General features: G+C 50.6%; 1 protein-coding gene across 1 annotated transcript in view; it reads right to left on the reverse strand.

The window, feature by feature from the left end:
- Positions 1 to 312: 312 nt before the first annotated feature.
- The window catches only part of LOC125554592, a 42074-nt gene continuing 29365 nt past the window's right edge, over positions 313 to 13021 (reverse strand). The window contains exons 2-4 of the mRNA XM_048718105.1: positions 1227 to 1356; positions 784 to 924; positions 313 to 747 (exon numbers count right to left, since the gene is read on the reverse strand). Coding sequence (XP_048574062.1) covers positions 313 to 747; positions 784 to 924; positions 1227 to 1356 — 706 coding nt within the window. The remainder of the gene's footprint in view (positions 748 to 783; positions 925 to 1226; positions 1357 to 13021) is intronic.

Raw genomic sequence — 13021 nt, forward strand, 5'->3', positions numbered from 1 at the left:
TTCACTTCGGGTGTCTTGGTGTCGACCAACCACTAAATGAAGGATCCAAACTACAAACAGACCTTTCATCACAAACCAACATAAAAAAACACTACAAACATCTTCATTAAATGATCCAAGCTAAACCCATTACATGCCATGCCATACTTCACAGCTTAGTTCAACAGATTCAAATTTAGCACACATTACAAGCCATAGTTCAATGCTTCATAAGTAAATTAGTTCAACAGATTCAAACTTAACACATTACAAGCCATAGTTCAAAGCTAGTAACTAAAGACAATGACCCACATGGTCATATGACAGCATAATTTATTCTTCACCACAAATACCCTTGATTTCCTTCAGCTTCCTCTTGTTACTTTCACCTGCTTTCTTCAGGTCAGCAACATCACATTGCAAAGTACTCTTCTCAATGCTCAACTTCTCCTTCTCTTTAGTCAACTCAGCAATGTAACAATCCAGCTTCTCCTTCTCTTTCTTCAGGTCAGCAAAGCTAAACTCCAAAGTCCTCTTATCAGAGCTCATCTTTTCCTTCTCTTTCAGATGATTGAACTTCAAATTCCTAATGACATTGGCTTGAGCAACATGAATGCACTTCAACTGATCAACAACTGCCTTCAATTTTTTGATCTCAACATCCTTTTCCATGCTGCTGTCAGCAACATTCATATCAGTTTCATGTGGCAGATTATCCTGAGAATCCAAGAGGTTGTTCACATCTTCAACAAGCTTCTCATAAGTCTCCTGCAACTCTTTTTTCTGTTGTGCTAGATTGTGCACAGTAAATGAATGCTCAAGGCATGCCATCTTATTGGCCTGGATGCTATCCTCATACATAAGCCACAGTTTGTGGAGTGCATTCTGCAGATGATCTGGCCACTCCTCATCTACCCACTGCACTAATCCACATTTATTAACTCCCTGCAATACAAAATAAAGTAGTTCAAACATGTTGTCACATGTTACATTTTCAGTTAAGTTCAGGTTACAGTTAAGGTGCAGATTCAGTTAGATCAATTCAACTCAAAAAACTAAAGAACAATTATTGTGAGCATGTTTCCTAACATGAACAGTTACTATGAACATAAATCAATATCAATGAACCATGAACAGGAACTATGAGCAATGAACAGTAAACCCTAGAACATGAACAGTTAACCCTAGAACAAATGAACTATACTACACAGGAGAGGTTTCACATTGCAACTAATTTACTAACTTACTTCTACGGCACAGGCAATGAACCTCCTCCCAGTGCTTATCCCCTGGAATGCAACACATTTCTTCCCTGGCTTGCCATGCTCGCACATCACCCTCAAATCGTCAGCAGAACCAATTGTCGTGGTTCTAAGTCTGACAGTAATGTAGGGGGGTAGGTATGGAGATGCAAGATCTTAGCTATGGAGAAGTCGTAAGCACACGAGGTTTACGAGTTCAGGCCCTTCTCGGAGGAAGTAATAGCCCTACATCTCGGAGCCCGGAGGCGGTCGACTGGATTATGCGTGTATGAATTATAGGGGTGCGAACCCTTTACACTGAGGAGGGGGGGTGGCTTATATAGAGTCCGCCCGACCCCTCTGGCCCTCAGTTGCGCAGGGTTTTAAATACATTAAGGTGAGGCATTACTGGTAACGCCTCTAATAAAGTGCTATGATGACCATAAAAGCTACTTAATTACCGACCGTTAGCGTGCGGAGTGCCTTTAGGTCTCCTGGCCGTCGAGTGATTGGACCTTGGTCGAGTGATTGCTTCTTGGTCGAGTGTCTTCGAGTCTGTCGAGTGAAACACCTCCAAGTCGATTGAAAGGTGATTTCTTCTTGAGATGTCCTTGGTTAGGGCAGCTGGGACAGGTCCATGACCCTACCCTAGGTACATAGCTTCATCATTAGCCCCCGAATGGATCGAGGTTTGAGTGGGGAAGGAGTTGAGCACTTCTCCGACTCATTTTTCATGCTATGAGCATATCTTGTTTCGGATCAATGAACCTGAGTGATGGACAGCAACTTCCTTTTCAGTCGCCTTGATCCATTCTTAGTTTTTTGTCGAGTGAGTTTCTTTACTTGAAGCTCCGAGTGACGGTGTGGAGGAGATCTTCGGTCTGACAAGTTGTTCTGCTGCCCGCAGATTTCGCGGGATCCGAATTTTGGGAAGCGCGCGGGACGGGGGAGGCCGCAGTAATCGGATGGGATAGGGCGGAGCCGCCTCGATCCCCGCGCCACCTTTTTCGCCACGTATCGCCCGGGCCTACCAGTCAGCCACTCGGAAGCGGCCTCATATAAGGCGTCGGACCGGGGTCTCTTGAACAGTGCGTCTCCCATTATCTCTTCTCCTCTTCAGCTTCCTCGTCGCGCTCGCTCTCGCCCCGCCACCGCTCGTACGCGTCTCGCCGGCGACGATGGGGAAGGAGAAGACGGCGGCTCTGGAGCGGGCGAAGAAGGCGACGGCAAAGGCGAAGGGGAAGGCGACCAGTCGGGGTGGATCTTCCTCGCGAACCGGCCTGCCGAAGGGCTGGATCCAGGGCGACTGGATCCGCTCGACGATCACCCAAGAGGACCTCGACGACCTAGCCGAAGGAGGGCTGATCCCCTATGAATCGGCGCGCTTCCGGGGAAGGAATCCGAGCCGCAACCTCGGGAGGGTGAGCGCGTTCTCCTTGCCACCCACGTCGACCGTGGATTTTCCTTGCCTCCTCACCCTTTCTTTCGGGGATTTCTGAACTTCTTTGGGGCACAACTCCACCACTTCACTCCCAACACAATCGTTTATCTCGCCGCTTTCGTTTCTTTGTGTGAGAATTTCCTGGGTTGTCGGCCTCACTGGGGTCTTTCAAGCACATTTTCACTTGTCGCTCTCAGACGGTGAAAAAGGCCAATCCGAGTGACGAGAGAACTCAAGTGATTCAGATGTGTGGGGGTCTTGGTGTTCAGATGAGAGGGAAAAGTTCCTTTCCGGCCATGATTCTTCCCGACTCGGTTCGCGGATGGCAGTCGACCTGGTTTTACTGCAAAGACCAGTCGACGCCAGGGCAGTCGACTGGCCTCCCTCCTTTTACCATGGACCGAGTGAGGAAACCCTCCTCTGAAGGTGCTCCCGGAGGAGAAGGCGCAGGTGAGGGTGCTGGTCGAGCGAGTGGTCCAGCTTATCCGTGACGGGGTCACCGGTATGGATCTCTTGGAGGTCTTCCTTCAGCGGCGCATCCAGCCTCTTCAAGCCCGAGACCATCCGATGTGGATGTATTCGGGTCTTGAAGACTCCACTCGGATTCACCCAGGAGGAGGTCGATGACGACACACTGGAGAAGTGGCTGTCGGGCATGACCGGAAACAAGGACAACCCCAGGGGAGCCAGGAGAGTTCCTCCATTCGACCAGTCCCATGTACCAGAGAAGGTCCGATTCCGAGCTTTTGATTGTAATCTGAATTCACTCGCGCAGCTGTCTATACCGCGTCGACTGACTTTATTCTTCCTGCTTTCTTTCAGGCCCTTATCGAAATGTATTCAATGCCCAACGGAGAGCAAGAGCAAGATCTGGAAGGAGAGGCGAGCGGCGGCGACAGTGGCGAATGGACTTCTGACGGTGAAGGGGACGAGAGAGCGACGACTCAAGTGACGAAGAAGAAGTCGAGTCGCCTCCTCGCAGGGAGAGGCGATCCAAGCTTGACCAAGAACGACCGAGTGCCCGCGAAAAGGCGACTGCTCAGGCTGGTCAGTCTTCAAAGCGTCCTCGGATCTCTTCACCAACCCCGACTGAAAAGCGCCAAAGCATCCCAAAGTTGCAGAGCCGAAGACTCGGAAGGCGTTGCCGAAGATTAAGATTGACATCCCCGTCGCTTCTGCGTGAGTGTCTCCCTTTGTATTCACTCGACGCCCGCGTTGTTTGTTTTTCTTGTTTTAACTAGACGAACTTTGGAACTGGCAGCGCTGCTACTTCCGGGACCTCAGCTTACAGGGACGAGGATGAGGTAATGGAGGATGCGTCACTTCCAATCTGGGTATGATTTCTGCCATTCTGTCTTTATTTGGTCGACTCAACTGCAATGTGCACCATTGGGTGATGTGATTTTGGCGATTGAACTTTGCACGGCTCCCAACATTATTGACCTCCTCGATGATGATGAAGAGCCCGAGAGGCCTAAGAATAGGCAAGCTCCTGCAAGCAAGGTGCCACAGTCGACGCCGAGGGCGGAACCAGTCGTTCAGGACACTAGCGACGCCAATCGGGGTTCTATTACCTTCGTCGTGCCACTGTCGAGTGCCTTGCCTTCTTCGTCGACTGCTCAGGCCCCTGTCGACCCACCTTCAGTTTTTGCGACCCATCATGTCCCAGAGGACGAAGTGAATGCTGCCAAGGAAGCTATACGCCAGGCGGGCATCATGATGGAGAAGATGAAGATGGTGCGGGACGCTAGTCAGGCCGCCAACAATGCCAGCTCGGCTCTCCAAAGCAACGTTCAGGTTAGTTGGTCACCGCTTGTTCTGTTAGGATATGCTATCTGAAGACTCTTTCCGAAAATCTTTGCATCTGTACACCCACTGGGTGCATCGATTGAATTTTTGAACTAGTGGGGGCACGCTGAGTGCACCCATTGGGTGTAGTCCCCGAGACTACGGTGGACTGCTGGCAGTCGACTGTAGTCTTTTTATTTTGTCGAGTGTAAACCGAACTGGTAGTTTGTCTCTTCCACTCGGTCTGGTCGAAGTGGGATCAGAACCGGTGGGGGCACGCCAAAAGTGCACCACTGGGTTAGTCCCCGAGACCGCGGTCGACTGCTGGCAGTCGACTGTGGTCTGAGTTCTTCTTTCTCCCCCCCCTTTTTTTTTACTCCCCACTCGAACCGGCGGGCGGTCGAAGTGGATCAGAGCCAGGTGGGGAACGCAAAGTGCACCACTGGGTGTAGTCCCGAGACTATGTGGTGGACGCGGTAGTTCCGACACGTAGTCTTAGTACTTATTGTCTTTGTCGTTTTTTGCTGTAAAATAACTTCTCCTCTTTGATTGCAGAAATCTTGTGATCTTGGAGCTCGCTTTGCTGACTTGGAGAAACAGCAGATCCAACTGAACCTTGACTTGGAGCTGGCCAAGACAGAGCTGCAAAAGGCCAAGGACGGCGCCAATGGTAAGACGAGTTTGTCGACTGGTTTGTCTTAGGCTTGAGTACCCTTCTGCTCTTTCTGAATCAAGCATCATTTCTTTGCAGAAAAACTGAGAGAAGCTCTGGCGAAGAAGGATCAGGATTTGGCTGCTGCTCGAAAAGGAAGCTGACGACAGAACCGCTCTGGCTGAACAGAAACTGGCTTCGGTCGGCCAGTTGGAAGAAGAGAACACCAAGATGAAATCTGCTCTGAACGAAGCCAACAAGGAGTGCACGCGCTTGAAGAAGGACAATCTCAACCTGTACGAGAAGATGGAAGGCATCGCTCGCAGGAGGGACGATCTGGAGAGCTATCTGAGGAGCCTTGCCAAGAAGTTGTTCATCAAGCTTGAAGGTACATTTTGTTCCGACTGATTTTTTGTCGACTCAGCGTACGAAAATTGACTTATCCTTGGATCGTGAATGCAGAGTTTTGCCAGAACTTCGAGGAGGAGACTGGGCGGATTGAGCCAGGTTTGGACCCAATCAATTCTCCCGTGAAAGATGAAACTGCCATGAATCTGCTCCGACTGGAATCCCGCATCGACGGTGTTGTGGACTACTTGGCTCGACTGAAGGTCGCCACGTCACGGATCGACACGGCACTTTGGCCAGAGGCCACGCTCCAGAATGATCTTGAGTCCCTGATGACTCGACTTAACGAGATCCCTGATCGAGTGCAGGAGTGGAAGAAATCTTCTGCCGGTGTGGTGCTGATGTGGCTCTGTCTTTGGTTCGTGTCCACTGCAAGGAGGTGCGACAAGATAAGCTGGCAGCAATCAAGGTCGCCAACACCCAGAAGCATGACTTCCGATCTTTTATGGAGACTTTCATCGCTGCAGCCACTCGGATCGCCGACGGCGTCGACCTGGACGAGTTCGTCGAGCCTGCCAGTCCTCCTCCTGCGGAGTGAACAAACTTTTATGCCCACCTTAAATTTGCCTCGGAATGCCGAGTGGTTTTTGTAACCGTTAAACTCTTTCGGGCTGAATGCCCGAGCACTTCGATCTGTGGTCTCGGAACCTTTAGGATTTATCTGAACTTGGTTTATCATGAATATCTTCATGAATTCTCCGTCGAGTGGAACTCGTTCTTCACTCGAGACAACTTTTGTATTTGTGGCGCAGCTCCGAAGGAGAAGGTAGCAGTCGACCTGCACCTCGTCGTCCTTGCGGGTCGGGATGGAGCGCACGTTGTATTTGTGGCGAAGCTCCCAAGGAGAAGGTGGCAGTCGACCTGCACCTCGTCGTCCTTGCGGAGTGGGATGGAGCGCACGTTGTATTTGTGGCGAAGCTCCCAAGGAGAAGGTGGCAGTCGACCTGCACCTCATCGTCCTTGCGGGTCGGTGATGGAGCGCATGTTGTATTTGTGGCGAAGCTCCCAAGGAGAAGGTGGCAGTTGACCTGCACCTCGTCCTCCTTGCGGGTCGGGATGGATCGCACGTTGTATTTGTGGCGAAGCTCCCAAGGAGAAGGTGGCAGTCGACCTGCACCTCATCGTCCTTGCGGGTCGGCGATGGAGCGCACGTTGTATTTGGTGGCGAAGCTCCCAAGGAGAAGGTGGCAGTCGACCTGCACCTCGTCGTCCTTGCGGGTTGAGATGTGTTTCGTACTTAGGCGAGTACTGGACTGCAGCTAAGCCCCCGAGTGGGAGGATCAGCTCACCACTCGGTAGGATTTTCAAATACTTAGGCGAGTACTGGACTGCAGCTAAGCCCCCGAGTGGGAGGGTCGCTCACCACTCGGTAGGATTTTCAAATACTTAGGCGAGTACTGGACTGCAGCTAAGCCCCCGAGTGGGAGGCTGGCTCACCACTCGGTAGGATTTTCAAATACTTAGGCGAGTACTGGACTGCAGCTAAGCCCCCGAGTGGGAGGCTGGCTCACCACTCGGTAGGATTTTCAAATACTTAGGCGAGTACTGGACTGCAGCTAAGCCCCCGAGTGGGAGGCTGGCTCACCACTCGGTAGGATTTTCAAATACTTAGGCGAGTACTGGACTGCAGCTAAGCCCCCGAGTGGGAGGCTGGCTCACCACTCGGTAGGATTTTCAAATACTTAGGCGAGTACTGGACTGCAGCTAAGCCCCCGAGTGGGAGGCTGGCTCACCACTCGGTAGGATTTTCAAATACTTAGGCGAGTACTGGACTGCAGCTAAGCCCCCGAGTGGGAGGCTGGCTCACCACTCGGTAGGATTTTCAAATACTTAGGCGAGTACTGGACTGCAGCTAAGCCCCCGAGTGGGAGGCTGGCTCACCACTCGGTAGGATTTTCAAATACTTAGGCGAGTACTGGACTGCAGCTAAGCCCCCGAGTGGGAGGCTGGCTCACCACTCGGTAGGATTTTCAAATACTTAGGCGAGTACTGGACTGCAGCTAAGCCCCCGAGTGGGAGGCTGGCTCACCACTCGGTAGGATTTTCAAATACTTAGGCGAGTACTGGACTGCAGCTAAGCCCCCGAGTGGGAGGCTGGCTCACCACTCGGTAGGATTTTCAAATACTTAGGCGAAACGGGTTCGCAGCTAAGCCCCCGAGTGGGAGGCTGGCTCACCACTCGGTAGGAAATTATTTTTACAAACTTAGGCGAAACGAATTCGCAGCTAAGCCACCCACTGGGGGATTTCTCACGTAAACAAAAACAATAACAATCACTGGGAAAATTATAACGCTCTTGTCTTTGGTAAATAAACTACAGGAGTTTTTCTTATTACATCTCATCCGAGTGAGAATTCAAGTATAAAAGGGGCGGAGGAGCTCCGCATTCCAGGCTCGTGGCTCATCAATCTGGCGATCGACATTATAGAGGTGGTACGCTCCATTGTGGAGGACTCTGGTGACTATGAAGGGGCCTTCCCAGGTAGGAGCGAGTTTGTGTGGTTTCTGCTGATCCACTCGGAGGACTAAGTCTCCTTCTTGGAAGGCTCGACTCTTCACATTTCTGGCATGGAATCGACGCAAGTCTTGCTGATAGATGGTCGATCGGATCATGGCCATTTCTCTTTCTTCTTCCAGGAGGTCGACTGCGTCCTGCCGGGCTTGTTCTGCTTCATCTTCAGAGTAGAGCTCGACTCGGGGGGCGTTGTGAAGCAGGTCACTCGGCAAGACTGCTTCGGCTCCGTAGACCAGAAAGAATGGGGTTCTTCCGGTCGATCGGTTCGGGGTTGTCCTCAATCCCCAAAGGACTGATGGAAGCTCGTCGACCCATGCACCTGCTGCGTGCTTGAGATCGCGCATCAATCGAGGTTTTAGTCCTTTGAGAATTAGGCTGTTTGCCCTTCCGCTTGTCCATTCGACTGGGGGTGAGCGACCGAAGTGTAGTCGACTCGTGTGCCCTGAGAGGCGCAAAAGGCCCTGAATTTGCCGGAATCGAAGTTCGACCCATTATCAGTGATGATGCTGTGCGGAACTCCATATCTGAATATCAACTCTCTGATGAAACTGATAGCAGTGCAAGCATCAAGATTCTTGATAGGCTTAGCTTCAATCCATTTGGTGAACTTGTCGACTGCTACTAGCACATGAGTGAAGCCGCTCCTGCCCGTTCTCAGTGGTCCAACCATGTCCAGCCCCCAAACAGCGAAGGGCCAGACGAGTGGAATGGTTTTCAGGGTTGACGCGGGCTTGTGAGACATATTGGAGTAATACTGACATCCTTCACATTTGTCGACTATCTCTTTTGCCATTTCATTGGCCCTTGGCCAGTAGAATCCCGCTCGGTATGCTTTAGCCACAATGGTCCAAGAGGACGCATGATGACCACAGGTCCCCGAGTGGATATCATCAAGGATCATCTGACCTTCTTCTGGTGCTATACACTTCTGACTTACTCCAGTCGCGCTTTCTCTATACAACTGTCCCTTTATGACTGTAAAGGCCTTGGATCGACGGACGATCTGTCGAGCCTCTTCTTCGTCTTCTGGGAGTTCTTTCCTTAGGATGTATGCGATGTACGGTATTGTCCAGTCGGGAGTGATGACCAAGACTTCCATGATCAGGTCGACCACAGCTGGAACTTCAACTTCAGTCGGATCCGTGGCACTTTTTGGCTGCGGGGCCTCTTCAGTGAAGGGATCCTCCTGAACTGATGGTGTGTGGATGTGCTCCAAAAACACATTGCTGGGAATGGCTTCTCTTTTGGAACCTATTTTTGCCAAATCATCAGCTGCTTGATTTTTCAGTCGGGGTATGTGATGAAGCTCTAACCCCTCGAATTTCTTCTCCAGCTTTCTCACTGCATTGCAATAACTAGTCATGGCTGGACTTCTGACTTCCCACTCCTTCATCACCTTATTAACCACCAAATCTGAGTTGCCATAGACCATGAGGCGACGGACGCCGAGTGAAATGGCCATGCGCAACCCATATAAAAGTGATTCATATTCTGCCTCGTTATTGGAGGAATCAAAGTGGATTTGAAGAACATATCTGAGCTTATCCCCTCGGGGGGAGACCAACACCACCCGGCACCGGAACCATTCAGCATTTTGGAACCATCGAAGAACATGGTCCAATGCTCCGAGTGAACCTGAGTCGGCAGTTGCTGTTCAATCCACTCGGCGACGAAATCAGCTATTGCCTGGGACTTGATAGCTTTCTTTGCCTCAAACTTGATATCTAGAGGAAGGAGTTCAATCGCCCATTTTGCCACTCGACCAGTTGCATCTCTGTTATGCAAGATCTCTGACAATGGAGCGTCGCTGACGACTGTAATGGAATGATCAGAGAAGTAGTGAGCAACTTTCTTTGTGGTCATATAAATCCCATATACAAGCTTCTGATAGTGAGGATATCTTTGCTTTGATGGGGTCAAAACTTCAGAAATATAATACACTGGGCATTGAACTTTGAAGGCTTTTCCTTCTTCTTCCCGCTTGACCGTCAGTACCGTACTGATGACTTGTCCCGTGGCTGCGATGTAAAGCAGCAAAGGCTCTTTGCTGATTGGGGCAGCAAGCACCGGATGGGTGGAGAATAGAGCTTTGAGCTCTGCAAACGCTGCATCAGCTTCAGGAGTCCACTCGAACTTGTCTGACTTCTTCATCAATCGGTAAAGAGGCAATGCCTTTTCACCGAGACGAGAGATGAATCGACTTAAAGCGGCCAAGCAACCAGTAAGCTTTTGGACGTCGTGCACTCGCACAAGACTTTTCATTTGGAGTATAGTACCGACTTTCTCCGGATTTGCGTCGATTCCCCGTTCGGAAACGAGGAACCCGAGTAACTTTCCGCCAGGAACTCTGAATGTGCACTTTGATGGATTAATCTTGATGTCATACCTCCTGAGGTTGGCAAAGGTTTCAGCAAGGTCAGTCAGCAGGTCAGAACCCTTCTGTGACTTGACCACAGTATCATCCATGTATGCTTCCACATTCCGACTGATTTGAGTGAGCAAACACTTCTAAATCATCCTCATGAATGTGGCTCCGGCATTCTTGAGGCCGAATGGCATGGTAACATAACAGAAGCACCCGAATGGAGTGATGAAAGCTGTTTTGACCTCGTCAGGTCCATATAGACGGATCTGATGGTACCCAGAATAGGCGTCTAAAAAAGACAGTCGCTCACATCCCGTAGTCGAATCGACTATCTGGTCGATGCGGGGGAGAGGAAAATGATCTTTCGGGCAGGCCCGATTGATATGTTTAAAGTCAATGCACATGCGAAGTGACTTGTCCTTCTTGGGGACCATGACAATGTTGGCGAGCCACTCGGAGTGGTAGATCTCTCGGATGAACTCCGCTACTAACAGCCGAGCCACCTCCTAACCAATAGCCTTTCTCTTCTGGACGGCGGACCGTCGGAGATGTTCTTTGACAGGTTTTATTTTTGAGTCGACTCGTAGGCGATGCTCAGCCAGCTCCCTGGGAACACCTGGCATGTCAGAAGGCTTCCATGCGAAAATGTCCCAGTTCTCACGGAGGAACTGGATGAGCGCTTCTTCCTATTTGGAGTCGAGTGTTGTTGAGATATGAGTTGGAGCAGCGCTGGGATCAGTCGGGTGGATGTGAGCTGTCTTCGTTTCACCAGACGACTGAAAAGCTGATTCTGTAGCGGGCTTCTTGGCTCGCAACAAATCACTTGGGTCTGCAGTCTTCTGGTATTCCTGCAGCTCCACCACTGCCATCTGAGCATCAACGATCTTTGAGCCTTTCTGAAAACACTCTTCTGCTTTCTTCCGATTGCCCGTAACAGTGATCACACCTTTGGGACCAGGCATCTTCAATTTGAGATACACATAACATGGTCGGGCCATGAAGCGTGCATAAGCCGACCTGCCCAAAATAGCGTGATAGGCACTCTGGAAGTCTACAACTTCGAACATCAACTTTTCTTTGCGGTAATTCTTGGAATCACCGAAAACAACATCAAGAGCAATCTGGCCAAGTGATTCAGCCTTCTTCCCAGGAATGACTCCATGGAAACTCATGTTGCTGGTACTGAGTCTGGACATCGGAATGCCCATCCCTTTCAGCATCTCAGCATATAGTATGTTGAAACCACTACCACCATCCATCAAGACTTTGGTCAGTCGAGTGCCTTCAACAACTGGGTCGAGCACCAAAGCTTGTCTCCCAGGGGTGGCAATGTGCGTTGGGTGATCGGACCGGTCGAATGTGATGGCAGTCTGAGACCACTTCAGATAACTGGGTGTCGCCGGAGCAACCATATTCACCTCTCGGTTGATAACTTTCAGTCAACTTTTGCTTTCAACATCGGCAAAAATCATCAGGGTGGAATTAACCTGGGGTATCCATCGTCACTATCTTCCTTGTCCTCAACTTTGTCCGACTCCTTTTCCTTATCTTTGGGTTGCTTGCCCTGGAACTGCTGGATCAAGAGTCGGCACTGTCGAGTGGTATGTTTCAGGTAAATGAAATTACCCTCTTCATCTTTCTTGGTGTGGATGTGACATGGAAAATCCAACACATCATTTCCGTCCTGGTCTTTAACTTTCTTGGGGTTCCAAGGTCCTTTGGGTTTCCCCTTAAACTTTCCTTAAGTTACAGCCAAGGCTTCCCCAGGAGCAGCTGGCTCAGCTTTCCGCTTCTGTTTCCGATTGGAATTTCCTCCGGTTTCTTGAGCGACTGACTTAAGCTTGCCACTCCTAGGTTGATCCTCATCTTCACCATTAGCGTACTTGGTGGCAATCTCCATCATCCGATTCAGAGACATATCTCCGGTTCGACCGAATTTCAGATTCAGTTCTCTGTACTTGACGCCTTCTTTGAAGGCGCATACTGCTTGGTGGTCGGGCACATTCTCTACCGTGTGATGTAACGTGATCCATCTCTGGATGTAATCCCTCAAAGTTTCATTCGGCTTCTGCACGCAAGACCGCAGTTCCGTCAGCCCTGTCGGTCTCTTGCATGTTCCTTCAAATGTGGTGACAAACACTCGGGCGAGATCTTCCCAAGTGTAAATGCTGCTGGGTGCTAACTGATTCAGCCACGCTCTGGCCGAGCCCTCCAACATGAGAGGTAGGTGCTTCATGGCCACTTCATCATTGTCGCCGCCAATCTGGACGGCCACTCGGTAGTCTTCAAGACAAGTATCGGGCTTGGACTCACCAGTGAACTTACTGACTCTAGTTGCCAACCTGAAGTTGGAAGGAATCACAGCGGCCCTGATGGCTCTACTAAAGCACTCTGGCCCCGAAACATGTACTCTGCTACTGGTAGGTGCATCTCTGTCGTGACCTTCTCGGTGAGCTCTATTCCTGTCGACCAAACCTTGAACGAGAATGGATCTCGCATCAAAGCCTGGTTCCCTGGGGTCGACTGGAATCCTTCGCCCAACACTATGAGGGCGCCTGTCATCTTGCTGTCGAGGCGCATACGACCCGCTCCTCGGGGGAGGGGTGGGCACTCGACGTCGATCATCACGATC

This window comes from Triticum urartu, chromosome 4 (assembly GCF_003073215.2).
Source record: "Triticum urartu cultivar G1812 chromosome 4, Tu2.1, whole genome shotgun sequence".
In the NCBI taxonomy this organism is placed as follows: Eukaryota; Viridiplantae; Streptophyta; class Magnoliopsida; order Poales; family Poaceae; genus Triticum; species Triticum urartu.